Source organism: Haliotis cracherodii, unplaced genomic scaffold (genome assembly GCF_022045235.1).
Source record: "Haliotis cracherodii isolate W230 unplaced genomic scaffold, xgHalCrac1.p SCAF_8, whole genome shotgun sequence".
In the NCBI taxonomy this organism is placed as follows: domain Eukaryota; kingdom Metazoa; phylum Mollusca; class Gastropoda; order Lepetellida; family Haliotidae; genus Haliotis; species Haliotis cracherodii.
Window position 1 is genome coordinate 22,189,387 of NW_027266341.1, and position 25,900 is coordinate 22,215,286.

The following is a 25,900-nucleotide window of genomic DNA, read 5'->3' on the forward strand; positions in this document are numbered from 1 at the left end:
TTAGCCTGCTAGAGTCATTTTCGTGGCTCATAAATTTTGTAACATGTCATTGTTGGTGCCATTTTCAAAAAAATAGTTGAGACTGAACTAAGTGAGTAATAGAGTGAGAATGGTAAAATTAAATTTTACATTATGCCTGAGCCATGCAAAGATATATTTTTGTCAGCTGGAGTTTAGTCTTATATCCAAGGAACACATCAGTTGTTCTATAGAAACTATAAGTCATCATTAATAGGATAGCTTTCTTCTGTCAAGTCACTACGCGATGATTTGTGAAAAACGATGCCATCACACCAGAAAAAGAAGTTAAGAGAAATACAAACTCAGCGTTTTTGTTTTTCTTGTCGTGAAATTCCACACTTGTCTAACAGAAGCTTTACAGGTAAACATATTAGTTGAAGAAAATGAGGTCTTATGTATTGGTTTTTGCAGTGATATAGAACAGTAGATACACATCCAAATGGGCATTTCATCATTTTTCTTCTGATGTGGATGATGATGATGATGATGATGATGATGATGTTTGCCGCGTTTTGCAATATTCCAGCAATGTCATGGCAGAGGAGTCAAGAAATGGGCTTCACACATTGTACCCATGTCGAGAATTGAACCCGGGTCTTCAGCATGACGAGCGAACGCTTTAACCACTAGGCTACCCGACAGCCCCTCTTTGCAGTGAAATCTTTGATTGACATTTAGAAGTTGGAAGAACATGAATGCATGACTCTTTTTTATGGATAACAACTTCTTTTTGTAACAGTGTTTCAGGGCTACTTCTTATGCCTTCATCAGGTAAATATTGAGTAAGTATATAGAGTTAATATAATTATATCTATATATACAGAAACATACACAATGATAAATTACACGAGGAAGGATTAATCAACAAAGATAACACTATAATGATGAAGCCGAGGAGATTAATAGCAGAGAACCCAATTACCGTATTCAACGTAATAAGCGCCCCGCTTTAATAAGCACCCACAGCGAAATTTGCTAATATATTGCCCAGTGAACAATCCCAATCTGCACCCTTCTGATTGATCAATGGACACAAGACTTATTTATTCATGTATATTACGCACTCGTGTGTTATATCACCTTAATTATGGGCAATTAAATTCTTGAAAAATATATCTGTCGTATGTAAACATTTCAGGCTGTTAGCATAAACCACGAAATTTATGATCTTTCAACTCAAAATAATATTCTAATAAGCGCCCCCTATTTTTAATTTTGAGAGCGCCCTGGGCGCTTATTACGTTGAATACGGTACCGTATATCGCTGTGTATAAGGTAAGTACAATGAAGGTGGAGTGATGGGTCTGGGTGTAACAAGAAGAAGCTGACTGTGGTGACAAGATGGCAACAAGATGTCTGTTTGTGGTTGATCATATGAGAAAAGCACAGTGGTCAGGAGTTTTTACAAGATGTTTTGAAAGGGCAGATTTCATGTCAGGTTTTTCAACAGAGGTCTTGTGTTCTTTTATTCTGGTCGCTATGGGACATGAAGTCTCCCCAATACATTAATTTGTCTTTACAGTTGCATGAGATCTCATAGACTCATCCTCTGGGGTCTGGGGTGGACTCTGTGAGATCTCTACCATTGGCGCATAAGATGTTTCAGAGGTAAATGTGACATGCATGTTTTGCTGTTTTTGTGTGAAGTATGTTGATCTGGTGGCTGGTAGGGCCTGGTATGGGATACTGAGGAGGATGGGTCATGGGACAATTATGAACTGTGGAAGGTGGTTGGACATACCGTATTCGACGTAATAAGCACCCCCCTCTAATAAGCGCCCACCACGATATTTACTAATATATTGACCAGTGAACAATCCCAGTCAGCACCTCTTCGGATTGATCAATGTATACAAGACTTATTTATTCGCATATAATATGCACTCGTGTGTTAGATGCACCCTTAATTATAGGCAATTATATTCTGGAAAAATATATATGTCATATTTAAACATTTCAGGCTGTCAGCATAAACCACAAAATTTATCTTTCAACTCTGTTGTTTTTCACCAAAATAATATTCTAATAAGAGCCCCCTATTTCTAATTTAAGGATCACCCTGGGTGCTTATTACGACGAATACGGTATATTGAATGTACTGGTCAGTGTAGGTGGGTTCTAGTAGATAGCAGAGTGGATGTTGTCATGACTGTTGTCAAGTTCATAAAGGAAGAGATTTGGTGGTGGCTTTGTGTCTCCATGGTGAACTTGATTCCTTGGTGTTGAAGGTTGAGATGATCCAGTAGGGCACCAAGGTCCTATTCTGTGTCTAGGATGGTCTACTTTTTTCTACCAGCATAAAGGTTGGAAGAGGGAGGAGGATGTTAAGGCAGCTTCTTTAAAGTATTTCATGAAAATTGCTGTAATGATTGGGGACAACGGGGAACCCATTGTTGAGGCCATGAATCTGCTGATGGATCTTGCCATTCCATGTGAAGTATGAGATGGTTATGATGCTGTAAGTGGAGAGCGATGTGTCTGCATGATGGTCAGTGTTGGTCTGTACATTGCTGTGTAGGACTTGTAGGGCTTCTTGCAGTGGTGTGTTGGTGAAGAGGCCTACTACATCGCAGCTGACTATATGCGATCTGTGAGCTTCTTTTGGTTGGTTGATGAAGGTGCTGGAATGGCTGACTTTTCTTCTTTTCCAAATTGTCCTAGGTGTTTGGCAAATTGTTGGGCTGTGTTGTAGAAGACTAATCCTCTGGAGTAAGTACCGTATTCGACATAATAAGAGCCCGGGGCACTCTCAAAGTTAGAAATAGGGGGCTCTTAGAATATTATTTTGGTGAAAAACAACACAGTTGAAAGATTGTTAATTTCGTGGTTTATGCTGACAGCCTGAAATGTTTATATACGACAGATATATTTTTTCCAGAATTTAATTTCCCATAATCAAGAATGCATATAACATACGTATTATACACAAATAAATCATAAGTCATGTGTCACCCCGAATAAGTCATGTGTACATTGATCAATCGGAAGGGGTGCTAATTGGGATTGTTCACTAGTCAATATATTAGAAAATATCGCAGTGGGCACTTATTAGAGCGGGGCGCTTATTACATCGAATACGGTACTCTGAGTTTGTTCAGATCTTCATAAATTTTGACAGTGGCTGAAGTAAGGGGCCAGTGAGTTTTGGGGGTTCAGTTTTTTTAATACAGTGTCATTGAACTACTGTGGAGATCTTGGAGGGTTTTCTTTTCCTGTCTTTCTAATCAGTCTGTTGGGTCTTTTTTTGAGGATTTTGTAGGTGGTGGGGTTATTGAAGGATTTGTTAACAAGCTGCATAAATTCTGGTATATTCGCGATGACAGCAGCTTTGCCCTTGTCGGCCTCTGTCATAGTGGTGGTCTCATCATGCTTTAACTCTGCTATGCCTCTGCTCTCCTCACAGTTGAAGTTGTGATGTATCTTGGCAGATTTCTTCATTGCAACATAGATCTCAGACGACACATCATCCCTGCATTGAAGATGATGTAAATGGTTTTGATGATGGTGATGTTAATGATGCCTGTGATGTAATTTAATGTTGATTATGACGATGCTGCTGGTGTTAGCAATGATGAATCAATCATGATGTTAATATGTTGTTCAAGTCATACTTCAGTTCATGATTGTGGGGATCATGTTAGTAATTTTGAAGTTTTTGTGAGGAGGATATGGGAGCGCTGATGTGATGTGAAGGCCATCATTGACAATTATGATCATTATTATTGTTCTTATGATCCAGATCGATTACCCAAGAAATATTTTGTGTCGATATTAACCAATTCCGTTTCAAGCATCTAAACATACAGAATTCAGTTGAATTTTTTTAAAGTCCTACAAATATTTTGCCATCCATTTGACACAAAAATGCCTCCTGCCAGGAGCTTCATTGCTTGGAAGCGTCATTTTTGGACAACCAACGTCCTGTTCCGTTTCCTAAATTGTTTCAATTTTTTCCTGCAGTGCATGGGTTCAAAAACTTCTCAAGCAATCTCATCATCACTTCAGAAGTAATTATCTCCCACGATCAGCCCCTGTCATTTCCGTCATGAGTTTTTATCCTTGTCGAAAGAAGATTATCTGTTTGGTGAGGTGGAATTATTGCATATTTGGGCTCATAGCTGTACACTCCAACATGAAATACAAGATTCCGCAGTTCCTAGGCTGCTCCCCTGGAACAAAAATGGGAGAAATTTTTCACATGAATTGTGTTTAGCAGAAAGATTAATCCCACGTCAGTAAGCTGAGTCATTAGACTTTGCAGGAACTAATCTTGAGGCCAAGAATCTACTCACACTCAAATCTTTATTTTTATGTTACATCTCAGTGTAGTTTGTTTAAAAAGGCATCATGTAGCAAGAATTTTGTCCGACATTTGTTGAATCAAAATTTATACATACTGGGTTTTTTACAGATTTCCAATCATTGATAATTTAGAATACTGATGTTTGATACCATTTTACTTGGAAGCATTTTAAACAATGGTAATGCATGTATAGTGCTCATTTAAGTTTGTGTTAAAAATACTATTTGAATAGGTTAACCTCATGTAGATAAAACTTTTGTCTCCAGGAAAATATCATTTCTCTATGTAAGTATAATATTCTTAAGCAAAAGAATAGAAGCTTGCGCATTTACATACTTCCATCAATTTCTAATGCAGCGATGGTACACATTCCGCGCATCTATGCTTACTTGACCCAGGCACACCCATGCCAACACCGATGTTAACACCCACACTGATGCCACACCCACACCACCACCCACACCCACACCCACACCCACACCCACACCCACACCCACACCCATGACCCACACACCATGCCCACACCCACACCCACACCCACACCACATGTCAAACCCACACCCAACACCTACACCCACACCCACACCCACACCCACATCCACACTCACACCCAACACCTACATCCAACATCCACACCCACACCCACACCCACACCCACACCCACACCCACATCCACACCCACACCCACACTCACACCCACACTCACACCCACACCCAACACCTACACCACCACCCACACCCATGACCCACACACCATGCCCACACACCATGCCCACATCCACACCACACCACACCACACCACACCACACCACACCACACCACACCACACCCTAACCAACCACCGACATACACCCTTACTCGTGTGTAACTTTTTCCAAATCACATATAAATATATCAAAACCTACCATTCAACATCTCATCTCCTTGACACACTTATTAATGAACCATGTGTCGATCACAACAGCTAGTTGAATGATCCCATGTCCATAGAGACTTCTCCCTTGCAATGCAACCAAACACTGAGTGATGGTTGCTCCACGCACTGCAGTCATCAATATACTAGCAAGCTCACAGTGACTTGTATGTAATCAAGTGACTGAAGGTATGACCGACGATCACACCAGCAGGGGCATCATGACTCTCAATCAGCAAAGTCACAGTGCCTGACCACCATATCCCTTATTTAATCCACTAGAGACACCAAGTATTCAGGATCCAGCATCCTCAATGAATTGCCACCAAAGAAAATGTTACTGTGGAGCCTTTGAATAATTCTTCTGGTTCCACTTCTGTTTTGAAGCCATTTTCATAATTAGATTAGACAATCCATAACATTATTTTACAGTGATAATCAATCCTTGCTATGTAGATGAGAAGAATAAGAAATTGCTGCCAGTGAATAGTTTTTCAAGAAGGCGCCAACCATGTCTATTTATGCACTATCATATGGAATTGACCATGTATAATGCATTGGAGACAGATAAAATGTTTTCAGCATCCCAGTAAAAAGGATATTTCAATTTAAGTGAACAGTTAACTAATGTATTTTGGATTGATAATTCCTTTCATCTATGCTGTTCTTAGGGGTAATTTTTAAAATAGTTTTTAAAACTGAAATATGACACACAACAGAGGAAAAGATTAACCTGCTTCTTGGATGTAGTCATGCTTTTTCTTATGCACTTATAATTAACCAAACACAGTAATGGAGCAATTTATAAAACCAAATCATTTTAAGTCTTTTTAATGTAAAAGGAAAGAAGTTAATCTGTTATCAATGAACAGGAGCAGAGCAAATAATTGCCCAGAAAGTGAAATTATCTTGACCTGTCAAGTTGACAAATTTGTTCATTCTGTGATATTCTGTTCATTCAACATCTGTTTATGGTATCAATAACTTCCATGAAAACAGTTCAAGATGGTTCCCATTGTAACAAATTCCATTCATTCATTTCAATTTGTTATTTTGAGTGTAAAATTGATGTAATGCTTTATGCACATTTTTTTTTATAGAATTGAGTTTTAGTTTTGTGTGAGCTCATTGGAATATGAAGCTATCTTGAATGAGGGGCAAATTATATGAGACTTGTGAAGATCCAGGTTAGAATAGGTGTTCAGCAACCCATGCTTGCCGTAAAAGGTGATCAAGCTTGCTGGCTTGGTTGATGCATGTCATCGTATCCCAATTGTGTGGATCGATGCTCATGATGTTAATCACTGGATTGTCTGGTCCAGATTTGATTATTTATAGACCACCATCATATAGCTGGAATAATGCTGAGTGCAGCATCAAACAAGAACCAAACAAACAAACAAATCTTATGAATATCTTATAAATTTATTAACGTCAGTTTAGCAGTCATGTGACTAGCCTCTTGTGCAGTTGGAAATCTGTATTTCACATTGAATGATTAATATTCATTAGAACTTGTAAGGCCAGGTCTTATAACTTTTAAGTGACCTAAGTGATAGCTGTGAACATGCTTAGATTCATAGTTAATTTTGTTAATTTTTCCAAATAATCTGTAGTGGTGTAGCGATACAGTGATACTATAAGGGTAACGCTATTTTTCAGGGCATTATCATTTGCAGAAGCCCGAGGTCTTCCATTAACTGCCCGACGAAGGAGGACAGTTGAAAAGACCGAGGGCTTCTGCAAATGATAATGCCCTGAAAAATAGCGTTACCGTTATTATAGCTAAAATGGATGGAATTTGTTATCAAATAAAAAGAAACAACAATGTCGATTTTGAAACATTTACTGCAATCAACACGAATGTCACTGACCCACTTTTACAAATATGGAAACGTCATAGAACAAACCAGATGACGTCACTATTGAACGTTACATCACCTATCCCTATCCTATGATGTCACCTAACAACGGGCGTGACAATGGCTTGTCATCAAGTGATATGAGGGCATTATCAAGTTACAGCGGCCCGCTCATTTCTGATAACATGCGGGCGTTTTTATGATAATTCTATCCATTTTAGCTAAGTATTGTAGCCTGATACAAGGCCCATGATACTATACATTTTAACCCCTGTATTACAATACATACGATACATTTCATTACAAGTTGTATTGATGTAAAAACTTGAATAATAGCTAAAACTGTTCAACCACCAGCTTGTGGAGATTCTCCACATGCTTGGACATGGTAGCTGGCAAGTTGAATCTTCAGCCATCAGGCTAATGTGGCACAAACATAATTTTTCTTACTCCCTTGTCCCACAGGGATTTGGGGACAATGTCGGTCTGTGCTGATGAAAGAGGAAAGGATGTTTACCTTTACTGATGCTTTCAGTCACATGTTGTCTGCTTAGTGTTTATTATCATTAAGCAACTACCGGAACGTGTAAAAGGGGATGCTTTAAGGTTTTGTCTGAATTTGACTGCTGCTGCTGCTGCTTTTGTGTTTTTTAAAGCCATGCTCCACTCAGACATCCCCTGGGATATCACGTCATGTATGTCTTCTTTATAACCCTGGGAATTATTTTTGACAAAGTGACCATGCAGTCATGTTAAAGGTCAAAGTCATCATCAAGTTCAAAGCCTGAAGAAAAGTTCATTTTTTACGATAACTTCTTATCAGTTAAACAATGAAGCATTTATTGGATGTAAATAAAACTTGTACATCAGTCATCCTTGGGGTAGGGACTTCATCTGAAAAGGTTGTAAGTGACCTACATAGAAGGTCAAGGTCATAGTGAGGTCATTCATAAAGTAACTAACTTGAGCATTATTTTTAGGGCATTCGAGAAAAGGTGGGGATGAGGCCGTTTCTCTTTGTGCGTGCAATGTAAACACTATTTCAGTTCATTGGCTTAAATATATTTGATTAGTACAAAAAAACAATATTCACTCCTGTACATTTGTTGACCTTCGATTGCAATGCCACATAATACAGGCCTTGTTCTGAACACATACATGACACTGCTGTATTTGAGGAACTGCCTGAACTAAAATAAGCCCCTTTCAATGTATCTTCATCAGGAAATGAATATCGCTATGAAATTCATGATAATAAATATTTTGATTTCATCATCCAAATATGCATTTTAATCATGGCCTCACTGTATGATAACATTGATATTTGTATTTTAAACATTATTTTTTCAATTTATTTAATAAGTTACTAAATATAAACCATCTTTTTCATTTCAGTATTGCAACAATTTCATAACAGCTTTTTCGGGGAGATCAGACTCACTGCTAGTTCACAAACTTCTTTCAGGAGTGATATTTCTGCTTAATAGGTCACACTGAGTGGAGGCTGGTGTTAAAAAGGCCACAGATCTGAGAAACATTAACAAACATCTCTTGGCCTTTATTCCCAAAAGGTGTCTGCAAATTTTGAGGAAGGATTATTCATCAATTCCATTTGACGTCCCACAGAATTAGTCTGAGCTTATCAATAGTTTGGAAAATTTGGACAAAGGATTATGGGAAAAGATTTCATTTTTTAGGGTAAACAATCCTTGGTTCCAAAGATTTAGGTCAACATTAAATTTGCAAATGGACCTAGAGAGTCATGGTAATATCACATCAAATGATCGAGATATGAAAAGCTCAGTGAGAACTCATTTCCATGTTAGGATGGAAGGATATTTGCAGTCAGACCAGATGCTTTTTATGTTAGATACTGACCATTTGATATTTTGGGGGGCCTGGGTTTTATCCCCCCCCAAAACTGTCCCAGAAATTCCTTGAAGAAATAATTATGCTTCAGACTGTTGAGAAAGAAATATGTTGTTTGCCACACCGTCTTTTCACTGTCTTCAGTAAAAATATATTTTGTCTCATAGTTTTGATTATATAATATTATGTTTTTGCAAATGTAGCTGAATAAATATCTAGTCTCCATACAAATTTAAATCCTAGAGTTTCAGATGTGTTCATATAAAAGAACGTAAGTGCCACTTTGAACAGTATTCTCACTAGATAGCATGTGGTTGATGTGGTTGGATAGCCTAAAGTGCACACACAGGCAAAAAGTGGGATTTGAACCTTTGATTATTGGCATGCCTAAGGGAAATAACTCTTCACAGCAAATTTCAGCACCTTTGACTACTGGACCACCTGTGTCTACCACCCCACCCCCCACCAAACTCTCCCTCCCACCACTCCATCATTCATAGTAGAGTCAAGCCTAAAATACTAAAAAAATAGCTGATTTGACATAAATTTGAGATGTGTTTTTTCTACTTTTCAATCATTAACATGTTTTTGACCAAAGCTGCATATTTTTAGATCAATAATAACAGTTGAAATTTAGTCATAGTTATATTTTCCTTTGAAGTTGGCAAATTTGGCCTTTTGACATTATCCATCATTTATGTCATCCACCTTGGTAACATCATGTCATCTGGATGCACCTTTGGGATGCTACCTTGGAATACAATTTGAACATGACCGTCTGGTGACTATATGCCATGCTGGAATAGAGGAGAGATCACTTTGATAAACAACCTGGGAGAAATGATGTAACGTACACCCTTACTCTGTCATTATACTGGATGAAATATTGATTTTTTAACCTGTCAACAGTCATTGTTATCACATCTTCAGTTGTCACTTATGTAGGTGAACATTGATCGAGAGATGAGTCTTTTTCTAGGTAAGCCTTGGCCTATAAACTTCTTGGACTAAATAAATCTTTGTTTATAAAAGTCTTGGTGTCGATAATTCTTGGTCTACATAAATCTTGGTTTATATACATCTTGTTCTAGATAAAGCTTGACTAGATAATTCCTGGTATAGGCAACTTTTGGTCTAGGTAACTCTTGGTCTAGGTAACTCTTGGCCTAGATAACTCTTGGTCTAGGTAACCCTTGGTCTAGGTAACCCTTGGTCTAGGTAACTCTTGGCCTAGATAACTCTTGGTCTAGATAACTCTTGGTCTAGATAACTCTTGGTCTAGATAACTCTTGGTCTAGGTAACTCTTGGCCTGGATAACTCTTGGTTTAGGTAACCCTTGGTCTGGATAACTCTTGGTCTAGGTAACCCTTGGTCTGGATAACTCTTGGTCTAGATAACTCTTGGCCTAGATAACTCTTGATCTAGATAACTCTTGGTCTAGGTAACCCTTGGTCTGGATAACTCTTGGTGTAGGTAACGCTTGGTCTAGGTAACTCTTGGTCTAGGTAACTCTTGGTCTAGGCAACTCTTGGTCTAGGTAACTCTTGGTCTAGGTAACTCTTGGCCTAGATAACTCTTGGTCTAGGTAACCCTTGGTCTGGATAACTCTTGGTCTAGGTAACTCTTGGTCTAGATAACTCTTGGTCTAGGTAACTCCTGGTCAAGATAACTCTTGGTCTAGATAACTCTTGGTCTAGGTAACTCTTGGTCTGGATAACTCTTGGTCAGGATAACTCTTGGTCAGGATAACTCTTGACTAGATAACTCCTGGTGTAGGCAACTCTTGGTCTAGGCAACTCTTGGTCTAGGTAACTCTTGGTCAGGATAACTCTTGGTCTAGGCAACTCTTGGTCTAGACAACTCTTGGTCTAGACAACTCTTGGTCTAGGTAACTCTTGGTCTAGGCAACTCTTGGTCTAGGCGACTCTTGGTCTAGGTGACTCTTGGTCTAGGCGACTCTTGGTCTAGGCGACTCTTGGTCTAGGCAACTCTTGGTCTAGGTAACTCTTGGTCTAGGTAACCCTTGATCTGGATAATTCTTGGTCTAGGTAACTCTTGGTCTAGATAACTCTTGAACTAGGTAACTCTTGGTCAAGATAACTCTTGGTCTAGGTAACCCTTGGTCTGGATAACTCTTGATCTAGGTAACTCTTGGTGAGGATAACTCTTGGTCAGGATAACTCTTGACTAGATAACACCTGGTGTAGGCAACTCTTGGTCTAGGTAACTCTTAGTCTAGGCAACTCTTGGTCTAGGCAACTCTTGGTCTAGGCAACTCTTGGTCTAGGCGACTCTTGGTCTAGGCAACTCTTGGTCTAGGTGACTCTTGGTCTGGATAACTCTTGGTGTAGGCAACTCTTGGTCTAGGTAACTCTTGGTCTGGATAACTCCTGGTGTAGGCAACTCTTGGTCTAGGTAACTCTTGGTCAGGATAACTCTTGGTCTAGGTAACTCTTGGTCTAAGCAATTCTTGGTCTAGGCAACTCTTGGTCTAGGTAACTCTTGGTCTAGATAACTCTTGGTCAGGATAACTCTTTGTGTAGGCAACTCTTGGTCTAGGTAACTCTTGGTCTAGGCAACTCTTGGTCTAGATAACTCTTGGTCTAGATAACTCTTGGTCTAGATAACTCTTGGTCTAGATAACTCTTGGTCTAGGTAACTCTTGGTCAAGGTAACTCTTGAACTAGATATATTTCTTTGTCAAGATAGGTCTTGCTCTGGATAGGTCTAGATAACTCTTGGTCAACTTATGTCTTGTTCCGGATAATTCTCGGTCTAGATATGTCTTGTCTATATATTGTCCAGACTGAGATAAGTCCTGCATGGTCTTAATGACTCTTGGAAAAGATATTTCTTGGTCAGTATTAAGTTTTGATTTATATGTATTACTATATGGACATGTATTAGTCTGGAAATAACATTGAGGCTTGATAGAACCTTTGTCTTAGTTTTGTTCTAGATATAAGTCCAGGTCCTGGTCTAAAGGTAGCTTTCAAAATGCTCTAATTCTTACTCATAGTTTTTCAGTTGTCATTAAATGTCTTGAGTTGTCCATGGCAAATTCAATCTAAAATTATTTCAGGTGCAAAGATATACATTTTTACCACTGTTGAAAATCATTACAACCATTATCACCATCACAAATTAAACCTCTATAGTTCTTACCAGTCCTATCAACCTGTGAAGATCCAGGTTAGAATAGGTCTTCAGCAACCCATGCATGTTATACGAGCCAACTAACGGGATCGGGTGAGCACACTCACTGACTTGGTTGATGCATGTCATCATGTCCCAATTGCGTAGATCAATGCTCACTGAATTGTCTGGTCCAGAGACAAATATTTACATACCGCCGTCATATAGCTGGAATATTGCTGAGTGTAATTCCTGTCTAAGATATTAAGCAGTTTGGAGTACTGGATCCCTTTGCATGTGAGCACTCTGTCTCGGAAGGGTTGTCCAAGGCTGCTTCCTCCAAACATTATTCTCCCTATCATGAGCAGGCACGCCCAGGATCTTGTGGTGTCAAATTTTGTGTGGTACTTCCAGTTGTAATATGGGTGTGGCCGGCACATAAAGTTGCTCAACAGATCTTTAAGCATCATCAGTGTCCTCATGATTTCATGTTTTATTTCCCTGTTATCTTTCCAAACTCATGCTTTGTGATAAACATGGCTATAAATATTTCTGCAAAATCGTATGGTTTATTGATTGAGTATACTTACTTGTTTCATTTCTAATTAGGGAATAGTTTTTTTTTGTACAAAATTTTGATTTATGAATAATATTATCATTAATAAATTCTACAACATTTATTTGCTGAATGTCAGTTGATGTCGCTGACTGTTTTCATCATATATCTATACACAATAATTTGAAACAAAAGCCACCATGATAGATAATTTAGTTTTCAGTTGTGATACCATCTCCTCGAGGCAAGGGTGCTAAGTGACTATGAAAGTCCAGTTTCTAACCTTGCCAAACTGGCCTGAAGTTTCCAGGTTCGATCGTAGCGCCACCAGGGCTATGACGAGTTATGTCCCTTCTATGTCCATCCTACTGACCACCTGGTGTCTAGTTCATCACACAATTTGATTGGATTATGCATAGCCTCTTTAGTCCAGCTGAAACATAACTCTGGAATTCCTGCCTACTTTCGGCAAGGATTGAAACTGAAGTTTCAGAGAAGTTAACACCCATGCCTCAGGAAGATGTTGCGATACAAGAATTAACAATGTAAGAGTTCCACACAGCTAAGTAAACTTGAATTGAGCTATATAAAGAGTAGATCAAAGGTCACATGAGAATGATTGAATTGATCTGGGATGGCCTGGGTTCCAGATGGAAACATCACCATATATTGATGATAAACAGTCATCAGTTTTGACAAACCACCAGCTGAACACAAACCAAGAATGAATTCCAAAATTACCATGACAACAAATGGAAACATTACTAGAATGTAATGTTGTGTTGCCCAGCCAGTTGATACATGCACCGAAATATCAGCAATTCAAGTCTACAACAACCTTTCGAATTGCATGGCGACTGCCCCCATGGTCTAGTGGATAGAGTAGAGAGAGGAAGATCAATTGTTCAATCTCCTGCTGTCTTACCAAAAGACGTAAAAAGGTGGTACTTGTTGTTACCCTGCCTGGCACTCAGCGTTATAGGGATAAAACAATGGCTGCTCATTAAACTGCTCAGTGCTAAACTACAGGATGGTTCTCATGCATGCACATGCACCAGACTTTAGGAGTGGCCTCGTGGTTGAAGTGTTCACTCACCACACCGTAGACTCTAGTTTGATTCTTCACATGGGTTAAATATATCTCCCCACATTCTCCCCACCATGATTGCAATATTGCTAAAACCATCCTCACTGACATCATCTAATTCCTAATAAGGAGACATTGGTGCCCTAAGTTGTTGTGCAGAGTTGTGTCCCATTGATGTGGCAGGATGCTATGGTCCCAAATGTGTCAGATGAACAAGACATGAAACACTTCAGGTTCACACAGTAAGAAGCCCTCCTGTGACGTAACTTAAATACCATTAAAAACTCAGTCACCCATTAATTCACTCAAAAAAACCTTAATAACATCCCAAAAGCTAGAATGACATTTAGTACCAGAAATAAAGTTATCTCATTTAAAAATATATATCCGCAAAATAAAAATCAAAATCAAATGGAGCCCAGAACGCTTAATGTCAGGAGCTGAGGCAATCTAAATGGTCAAATCATTCTACACTTGAGCTGGAATCCTCTTTTAATATTCTCTAGGGTGTGGAAGTCAGACTACCAAAAAGCCAATGGAGTCAACTCCATGTCCAATAGAGAAACCTCGAGATCAGCCAAGATAATGTCCGTTTCTAATCTGAACAATGTGATAAAACATATCAGCCCAGGGCATATGTGGCTATTTGTGGTCAGCAATTAGTATCAAGAGATCAAGTATTCGTTAAAATTGCGAAATCTCAACTCTTTTCAAATAATACCACCATTACTTTTTAATCTGAAATATGTATTAGTCAAAATTGTCACACCAGGTGTCATCCTTTTTTTGGGGTTCATAATTTAATCTTCGTCTGATGTTCCTTTAAACTTACCTTAAGCTATACCTACATAAACCTATCAAGGAAGTAATGGTAATTGTCTGCCCTTGATCCCTAGGGGAATCATGAACATAATTGTTTTAGTGCAGGTCCCTCTGAATTTGTTGCCGTTTTGCATGTGAACCCTGGTATTAGCTTGGCGTCAAAGGAAAGAAAGAATAATCAGTTGTTTCTTCAACCAAGACAACTAGGTGAATAACCTTAAGACATTAGGGGTTGAATGCCGTGGCTATATACAAATTTAGAATTTGACTTTGTCTATGACATTTTCACTCTCCTACCCAGAGTTCCTGCCAGTCAACCTGCCTCTGCCACAGGCCAGCAAGATGTGATTCATGAAATTACATTTGTGTTTCATCTGTTTCATTTTGAAAAATCTACACGTTTAGACAAACATGTGTCTTGAAATGGTTAACTTTAATTGAGAAAATATCTTAAAATGTGAAAAAAAAATTGTATTTGTATATTTGCCCTATGTTTGCAATGGTTGTAAGGCTCCACACCGGTATGGCACTTTAATGTTTAACGATATATTGTCATAGTCCTCACTGTCGCCGTTGTAGGAGCATGTCTTTATATTATTATGCAAAATGCTCTGAAAGGCTTCCATAGGTTCTTCTGATCTGATCTCAGAATAAGCATATTTGTTTACATACAAGAGAAAACTCCAATTACCGTATTTGATGTAATTAGCGCCCAGGGCGCTCTCAAAATTAGAAATATGGGGCTTTTATTAGAATATTATTTTGGTTAAAAAAAACAGAGTTGAAAGACCGTAAATTTCGTGGTTTATGCTGACAGCCTGAAATGTTTATATACGACAGATATATTTTTCCAGAACATGTAACACACGAGTGCGTACTATACACAAATAAATAAGTCATGTGTACATTGATTCAATCGGAAGGGATGCTAATTGGGATTGTTCACTAACCAATATATTAGCAAATATCACCGTGGGCGCTTATTAGAGCGGGGCGTTTATAATGTCGATTACGGTATGTGATATGCAAGTTAGCTTGTGTCATTTGTGTAATGCTAAGCCATCACTGCACTGGACTCGGTGACATTTTGTCACTTGAACAATATGAACAAGTCGTGATAGAAAGTTCCAGCCATATCATTTGGTAGTTGTTCAATTACAATATTAGTGTCACTGAATTCCTTACGGATGCAAACATGACTGAATCTGTCTTATTTAATAATTCAGTTGGGGTTCAGCTTTGTGAGGTTGTTAACCTTTGGGGTCCGATCTCTCCTTTGGGTCCAGACAGACAACTGATGGCACTTGCGTCTGATGGTGAGTGATCTAAGGTATTCCAGTGTACTCAGTCAGCCACTGATGTTTTTTTTCCAATTTGTATACCCACACGGTCATATGTCAGCCGTGGATGAGAATTTCATGGCATTGAGGGCTGATATTTAACCCAAGATCCTCAGAGTAATGACTGATCCAAATTGCGGTTTCTCAGAAGTCCAGTGCTCTATTGCATTACAACTGTGCAGAGTTGTGTCCCTCAGTCATGCCAGGATCTGATCTGATTCACCATGGTTATAATCATGGGTTTGTCAACTCTTCATTGTGTTCATTGCTGTCACCCTGGTTGCATGATACCAAAAGATTATAAAAGATGGTAGTTGTTGTTACCCTGCTTGGTGCTTGGCATGTCTCTGTCTGTAATCTTGAATGCAATGGTAAACCCCGTTTCACCTCATCTCACCTACATTTTTATGGACTTCTCTTGTGCTCCATAATTCAGAAGTTACATTGTGGCTTATCCATGTTAATCTGTGCCATGGTATCACACACACACACACGCACACGCACATGAATATGCACACACACACATGAACACACACACACACACACACACACACACACACACACACACACACACACACACACACACACACACACACGAACACACACACGAACACACACAAACACACACATGAACACACACATGAACACACACATGAACACACTCACACATATGAACATGCACACACACACACATGAACACACACACATGAACACGCACTCACACATATGAACATGCACATACATGAACACACACTCAAACATATATGAACATGCACACACACACAAACACACACACATGAACACACACAAAAACATATATGAACATGCACACACACATATGAACACATACACACATGAACACACACACACATATGAACATGCACACACACAAAACCACACACACAAACATATATGAACATGAACACACACACACACAAACATATATGAACACACACACACACACACGAACACACACACATGAACACACACATGAACACACACATGAACACACTCACACATATGAACATGCACACACACACACATGAACACACACACATGAACACGCACTCACACATATGAACATGCACATACATGAACACACACTCAAACATATATGAACATGCACACACACACAAACACACACACATGAACACACACAAAAACATATATGAACATGCACACACACACGAACACACACACACACATATGAACATGCACACACACACATACACACATGAACATGCACACACACAAAACCACACACACAAACATATATGAACATGAACACACACACACAAACAAATATGAACATGCACACACACACACACACACACACACACACACACACACACACACACACACACATGAACACACACACGAACACACGAACACACACACATGAACACACACATGAACACACACATGAACACACACATGAACACATATGAACATGCACACACACAAACACACACACACACACATGAACACGCACTCACACATATGAACATGCACATACATGAACACACACTCAAACATATATGAACATGCACACACACACAAACACACACACATGAACACACACAAAAACATATATGAACATGCACACACACACGAACACACACACACATATGAACATGCACACACACACATGAACACATACACACATGAACACACACACACATATGAACATGCACACACACAAAACCACACACACAAACATATATGAACATGAACACACACACACAAACATATATGAACATGAACACACACACACACACACACACACACAAACACAAACACACACACACACACACACACACATATGAACACACACATGAACACTAACACACACACACATGAACACACACACATATGAACATGCACACACACACATTAACACACACACATATGAACATGCACACACACACAAACACATGAACACACACACACACACACACACACACACCATTTCACCTCACCTTGGGCATGTCAAAGGAAGTTACAAATTACATACTCTCAACAATCATTGTCAACGTCTAATAGGAAACATTCCTAGAAGAAATTCTACAATTTTCAAAGACCAGGAACCAGTTTCCCTTCAAGAAATTGGATGGCGCCACCAGGTCTGAAAGTTCTTTAAGTTTATTCTACATATTCCCGTCAACACTAAGCAGGGTTCCTTGACATAGCCAATTAGAAACAAACAGAACTAATATAGCTCAAAATCCAACACTATTTCCAATATTCCTTCAATGCTTTCTCCACATAGACCTGACCAATCTTTGATATGGTGTAACTTTGCTCATTTCAATAATGATACTGCCATTTTTGAAACCGGTTTTATGGATCATGCAATCATGAAAAGGATGTCTATATGTTTCAGGGAAAATATTTGTCTGAGCTTGTGCATGCATCATTTACAAAGTGACTTTTTCAAAATTTAGATATCACAGACTTCCTGTGCTTGCAATTTAAATAAACAAGACATTGACATGAAAGATTGTAAGTGTGGAGATTGCTCCACAGCTTCCGGTGTCCAGCATGTTAGGTATTGATTAGGCGGAACATGTTTGAGTTGACGAGCTTAACAGAACTTGCCAACACTTCACTGGAATGACATGTTCAAAGTTGAAATGCATCTGAAAGTAGAAATGAAAGGCTTATGAACATGTTTTATATGCCTTAGCTAATCGAAAATATTAGGGCTTCCTTCAGCCAACATGCATATCGACTTGAAGACATCCTGTGTTGAGGAAAGCTTCATTTTACGATAATTCAAGAGTGTAGGTGAATGAATATGTTCCTTCTATTCTATTTGGATAGAGGTGCAAGTGATAATTTGTTTGAGAGTGAATGAATGAATTACTTTGTTTAACACCAGGTGTTCATGATAATTTGTTTCAGAGTGAGTGAATGAATTACTTTGTTTAACCCCAGGTGTTTATATAAATTTGTTTCAGAGTGAGTGAATGAGTGAATGACTTTGTCTAACGCCAGGTGTTCATGTTAATTTGTTTCAGAGTGAGTGAGTGAATGAGTGAATGACTTTGTTCAACATCCTGTGTTGAGGAAAGCTTTATTTTACGATGATTCAAGAGTGTAGGTGAATGAATATGTTCCTTCTATTCTATTTGGATAGAGGTGCAATTATGAATATGAAAAGAACTTGAGACTTTCATTGGTCTTTTTGTGGGTCATGATGTTAATTTGTTCAGAATGAGTGAGTGAGTGAATGACTTTGGTTGAACACCAGGTGTTTATGTTAATTTGTTTCAGAGTGAGTGAGTAAATGAATGAATTACTTTGTTTAACACCAGATGTTCATGTTAATTTGTGTCAGAGTGAGTGAGTAAATGAATGAATTACTTTGTTTAACCCCAGGTGTTCCTGTTAATTTGTGTCAGAGTGAGTGAGTGAATGAATTACTTTGTTAAACACCAGGTGTTCATGTTAATTTGTTTCAGAGTGAATGAATTACTTTGTTTAACACCAGGTGTTCATGTTAATTTGTTTCAGAGTGAATGAATTACTTTGTTTAACCCCAGGTATTCATGTTAATTTGTGTCAGAGTGAGTGAATTAATTACTTTGTTTAACACCAGGTGTTCATGTTAATTTGTTTAAGAGTGAATGAGTGAATGAATGAATTACTTTGTTTAACCCAAGGTGTTCATGATAATTTGTTTGAGAGTGAATGTATGAAATACTTTGTTTAACACCAGGTGTTCATGATCATTTGTTTCAGAGTGAGTGAATAAATTACTTTGTTTAACACCAGGTGTTTCTATAAATTTGTTTCAGAGTGAGTGAATGAGTGAATGACTTTGTTCAACACCAGATGTTCATGTTAATTTTTTCAGAGTGAGTGAGTATGGTCTTATTCTGCTTTTAGCAATACTTCAGCACAGCGGGGACACTAGAAAATGGACTTCACACATGGTACCTATGTGGGTCCTCGGCCAGGCTATCCCACCACCCTTTTTCTCAGATACATGAGAGCGTGATCTTGGTTTAACACCACAGAGAACAGCATGAATATTACAGTGTGTCAACTTGATGTAGGGGCAAATCCTGATGTGATTCAAGTCTGAGACGTTTACCATTTTGGTGAAACCCATGAGCACAAGTATGGAGCTGACAAACCTAGAAACATGATCAGAGCAAACCAGGATTCGAACCAAGGCTAAGTTTCTGGCATACCAAAGTGATGCAACACTGTACGACCAATTGCTGTGCCCTAGACAACTGGGCCATCTGTGCTCCCAGAAAAGAGGCATGAACACCTAGTGTCTTCCTTGCACTTTAACAATGATTCATGAGTGTTGAATTTATGGCAAAATAGCTGTTAATATGTTTTGGGTGGATCACTGACAATCAAGGGTAACACCAGGTGTTTGCAAAAATCTATATTTTTGAAAAGCTTTGACATTTTAATCAGCCATTCTGATGAAAAGGGTCACAGACACCTGGTGTCATCACTGTTAGTTTTTACTTTGTTTCTTTTGCTTTTGACAGCGATACAGATGTCAATGGCGCTAATTGACATTTTAAAAGACATATCTTCAGCACCTTGTGACAGAGGTGAGGTGAAATTGGGTTTAACGTCGCGTCCAAGAATATTGCACTTATATAGCGACGTGCATGCACGTGTATGTGTGTGTGTGGCTGCTTGTACTAGTCCGGACTGATGCCGATTTATAGTGCTAGCTCACTGAGATACCATGCCGCAGTTTAACATGAATACCCCACTCAGACACAGTATACTGACTCCGAGCCGACCAGTCCTTGTTTTAGCCCCTTAATGCCAAGCGCCAGAAAGGGTAACAACAAGTACAATCTTTTAACGTCTTTTTGTATGACGCGGCCCGGGATCGAACCCTGGACCTTCCGCTCTCCGGGCGGACGCTCTACCACAGGACCACGGAGGCGGTTCCTTGTGACAGACTACATGTGAACCCTTCACTCTGTTTATTGAAAGTGACATACATGTTCCAGACTTGAATTATGCTTTGCAAAGTGTTTTGGAGGAACACTTCCTGTTGCGATGCCCTCTCTACAAAGATCTGAGAGGGGAACTAAATTCATCACCCGGCTTTGCTATGTGCCTACTATTGCTAAAAATACTTTTAAATCTGCCATTTGCAAAAATTATATCTAAATGTTCAGGCAAAGAAAATCTGCATCTCCTCCCTAACAATATAATCATAGCAATATTTGTATTCTGTTTTGTATGTCAATGTTTTAATTAGTCATGTTCATGTTTTGTACCCTGCCCCCTGTGGGTGTTTTGAACAATAAATATTCTTCTTCTTCTTCTTCATGGTACCATGGGATTGAATACTGTCCATGTGTAGAGAACCTCGCTCATGTCTTGACCACAGTGTTCATGATTATTGCAATTGCAAAAATGTTGACAAAACGCCCTAACCCAACGGCAACCTAAATTGTCTTTTCTATTGACTAGGGTGCCGTTGTATAAAGGGATCTTAGCCCTTAGATGATCGTAACTCCCATACTTTAACATAGGCTTACAAATATCTTAGGACTAAGGTTGTTTTGTACAATAGCAGCCTTGGTGATAGCTGTTTGAGAGGAGTTCTAATTGCTAGTATTTTATTGTTTCTTGAGAACTATTATTATGGATATTTTGTTATGTATTGGTGTGTAACATATGTACATTAAAAACATCCATATTTGATTAAAATTAATATGGATCACTACTTGTAAGCACCCACACACACCCCATGCTCCAAATTGATAACTCGTTTCCTATGCTCCTGGGTTTAAGATTTAGGCAATGCAATATATTATATGCTGGATGTTTTGGTAGAATTGTTTATTTGTTTGTTAGTTTCCTTGTTAACATCACACTCAGCTATACCAGCCATTAAATGGTATTCCGTAAAAAACTGAGTTTGGACAAGACAATCCAGTGATTGACATCATGAGCATCGATCTATGCAGTTGATGATATCATTCATCAACCAAGTCAGCGAGACTAGCCAACCAATCCTGTTAGTCACTTCTTACAACAAGCATGGGTTGATGAAGATCAATTCTTTGGCAGAATTTATAAAAATCCACAAAATCTCACAAAATATACCAGTGAAGCCTTTCATTAGCATAAAGAATTTGGTAGAACTTAAAGTCTTTTTATTGATAACAACTTCTCAATTTTTGCTTTCAATGTTTTGGACACTTCTTGCCCCATTATCAGAGTGAGTGAGTGAGTGAGTGTGGTTTTACACCGCTTAAGCAATATTCCAGCAATATCATGGCAGGGGACACCACAAATGGGCTTCACACATTGTACCCATGTCGGGAATCGAACCTGGGTCTTCAGCATGACAAGCGAACACTTTAACCACTCGGCTACCCAACCACCCCCCATTATCAGAAGAATGAAATATATGATTTAGGTTTTAGTACACATCATCAGACAGTTATTACTGTAAGTTACTGTTTTCACGGTGTACTAAAAACAATGCAAATACTTTCACTGAAGGCATTTCTTCACTTTTCCAACATTATATAAATCCACTTCTATTCCCTTGATGAGTTTCTAGAAGTGTAACATCAACTTGGATTAAAATAGGGCAGCACTCCATTAAGACATTTAGTTACAATCATATTGTTAATAGAAGGTTACTGTGGATGATTTTCACTCTTTGTGTAAAGCATTTCAGACTTGTGTAAAAAGAGCCTTTGATTATTGAAGCAATATTTATTGCTCTCGAGTCATCTTGTTGGAAGATGTGAGTTTAGCCGCTAAAACCTTTTCTAATCTGGGGCTCTCAGAAGATCAGGATGTGAATCCAGGATTCTGAAAAAAAGTATGTGAAATAATTACATGAAATGTGATGAATCAAATAAACTCCCACAGAATATCATACCCAGCTGGAACAGGAGAAGGTGATTTTGATGTTTTTTCAATTATTCTGTATATTTTTATTTAACTTCATTATCGAAGAGGAAATGGTCAGGTGACCTTGTGACGCGATTCATGACCCCAGTTCTTTCGTCCATGAGTGTCTGTTTGGCTGATTATAGTAATAATTTAGATTTTAGTTAAGCCGATCTGTTTCTAATATTCTAATCCTATTAAATGGCGGAAATGTAAAAGTAGATCATTTATTGCTGAAAAACAGTATTTGGAACTTTCACCCAGATTTGTAATTTCCGTTTGAATGTCTTTGATACTGATGCCGTTAAAGTGAGGCTGAGTGTTTCAGACCGGAGCAGAAATCGTGGTTGATGTCAAGAAAATTGGAATGATACTCAGATATTCTTGAATTCTTTGCATGTGTCCGTCAAGTTGTACAAATAATCAACTTCAATGTCATGTCATGGCTGTAAAGCTTTGTAACTGCATTTTGCATTGACCTTTTGACTTTATTGTTTGGTTTAATTGAGTTGGATCTTTTGTTTGATATTCATGTCATAGGAAATAAATGGAAATAAATCTTTTAAAAAAACATAAAGAAAGGTTTAACTCTTATAATTGGATTCTTAAGTGAGTCTTTCATGTAGAATATTGATTTTTCTTTCCTTCTCAATTAAGATAATGTATTTATTGTGTGTTTATTGCAAATTAAGAGGCTAAAAATATTGTAGAAGTAAGTTTTTGTGAACGAACCCCATTCTCTCAAAAACTGCAGTAGCTTTCTTTAGGTATACATAGTTTATTTAATGTCAGTGTTATGTAAGTGTTTTTTTAATCTTTACTTAAAAATTTGAAGTCTTATATGAATATGTTAACATCAAGGTTACAACATTCAAGACTTCAGTAAAATGTTTTATAGTAGACATGTGGACATTTCCAAATTTGACACGTCCATGATAAATAAGATGTCCAAAGCAATTCTCTATTTTGACTTGTTCTCTCCATGCCCTGCTACACTTACAAACATTTCTATCTCTCCACACCCTGCTACACTTACAAACATTTCAATCTCTCCATGCCCTGCTACACTTACAAACATTTCTATCTCTCCATGCCCTGCTACACTTACAAACATTTCAATCTCTCCATGCCCTGCTACACTTACAAACATTTCAATCTCTTCCATGCCCTGCTACACTTACAAACATTTCTATCCCTGGGGTTGTAATAATATGTATATGATATATAAAGGATATTATAATCGAGCTCATATCGTACTATATACTACCAGAATTTAATATTTATATTTTAAAAAGCTTTGAGTAAATTATTTAGTAATATCATGTCGTGCCAGTTTAACATGGGAACAAAGCTCAAACAATGAGGGGTGATGGGATTGATTCCCTAAACAGGTACAATGTGTATGAAGTCCATTTCTGGTGTCCCCCGCCATAATATTGCTGGAATATTGCTAACAGCGGTGTAAAACCACATTCACTCACTCACTCAAACAATGAAGGTAAAATGAACTTGGTGGAGGACAGGACAGGACAGATCGAGGATCATAATCAGGATGGGATTTTTAACTTTAGTTGATCCTGGCATGGCCAAGGGATATAACTCTACAAAGGGAATTGAGCCACCTTAGATAACATGCTCAAATACACCCATGAGAAGAGTTCTACAGACAAAGTTAAGCACTGTCAGTCCAAAGATTTTCAATTTCCTTCTTGTGGAGCATTTGTTTCTTAGGTGGACATTTATTCAATCAAGTTGAAATATCAGACAAAGATTTGTACACATCTCTGACCCACAGACATGAGTCTTACAACAAAGATCAATTTTATTTACAAATAGTTTCATTTGAAAAGAAACGGAAACAAACAAATAATTTCTTGACAATATATAGTTCAGGTTATTTGAAGTTGGAAAACATTAAGAAGAAAGTGATTAGGTTCTTTGAAGGTTTCCTTAGAGAAAACAACATCATGAAGAGTTTGGCCAATGGCGATATCTAGGGACTATACAAATCTGGTGAACGTTTATTATATTTGAAAAATTGTATTTGAAGTAATTTTCATTGGGATAATGATTTGTATTGTGTGATAGTTTTTATGGGTTTATTTAACAGTGGATAGGTTTAAGTTTCAATCACTTCAAGGAAGATACAGATATATTCTGAAAAATAAGAATAACAAAGATTTGTTGATATTGATTATCTGCCACTTCTGTATTAATGTTGAAAGCTTTGACTTCATAAAATATTTGATAAAATAATCGATTTGTATCAATATAAAAAATAAATTTGGTAGGTTATACTGAAAATGGTGTTAAGAGTGGGTAGAAGAGTTAGTTGGTGGGTGGGTGGGTGAATAGTGAAAAAGTGTAGAAGAGTGTGTCCTTAATTCAAATTTGACTTGCTAAAAAACGTGTCATTTGTTTTTAAAGAAATGTCTTCATGAAGCCATGCATGATGCTGTTGACAACAAGATTAACATTGTTCCAGGCTTGAAATAGAAAACATCCTTGGAATGATTTCCAAAGATTAGAAATTGGAAAACATTATTAGTGTTCATTTCAGGATGTTATGGACAGGGGCCCTATGGCCCTCTATGAATTAAAAAATATGACTAACTATGAAATATGATTCATTAATCTTTTTTTTAACATTTTATGGTAAACATGTGCAGGACATTTCCAACTTTGACACATCAGTGACACAAAAAATGCCAGATGCAAGTAAATATTTTAATTTGTTCGATATGTTCCCATGTTTGTTCACTTGACTTGCCTTTGCATGTGTTTGTGCCACTGATGAGGCAGGATGTGCTCACCTTTTCGGAAACATGGTATCATCACTGTATTTGAAAGTCATTCATAAACACATGCTTAGGAAATAGTCAGACTTATATAAAAGATTCTGCTTCAGAGAGATTTCTTATGATTATGGAAGTGGTGGTTGTTATGATGATGTAATGATGGTTATGATGATTGTAGTCTTGTGATCCCGTTAGTTGCGCCTAACTACAAGCATGGGTTGCTAAAGACCATGGCAATACTGAAGTGGAATCTTCATAGGGCTCCCTCTTTAAGGGCTATGCCACAATAG

At 38.1% G+C, this 25,900-nt stretch overlaps 1 protein-coding gene across 1 annotated transcript in view; it reads right to left on the reverse strand.

The window, feature by feature from the left end:
* Window positions 1–1,526: 1,526 nt before the first annotated feature.
* LOC139450860 (uncharacterized) overlaps window positions 1,527–25,900 on the reverse strand; it is a 52,256-nt gene continuing 27,882 nt past the window's right edge. Inside the window, exons 3-4 of the mRNA XM_071232695.1 lie at window positions 3,206–3,490; window positions 1,527–1,707 (exon numbers count right to left, since the gene is read on the reverse strand). Coding sequence (XP_071088796.1) covers window positions 1,527–1,707; window positions 3,206–3,490 — 466 coding nt within the window. The remainder of the gene's footprint in view (window positions 1,708–3,205; window positions 3,491–25,900) is intronic.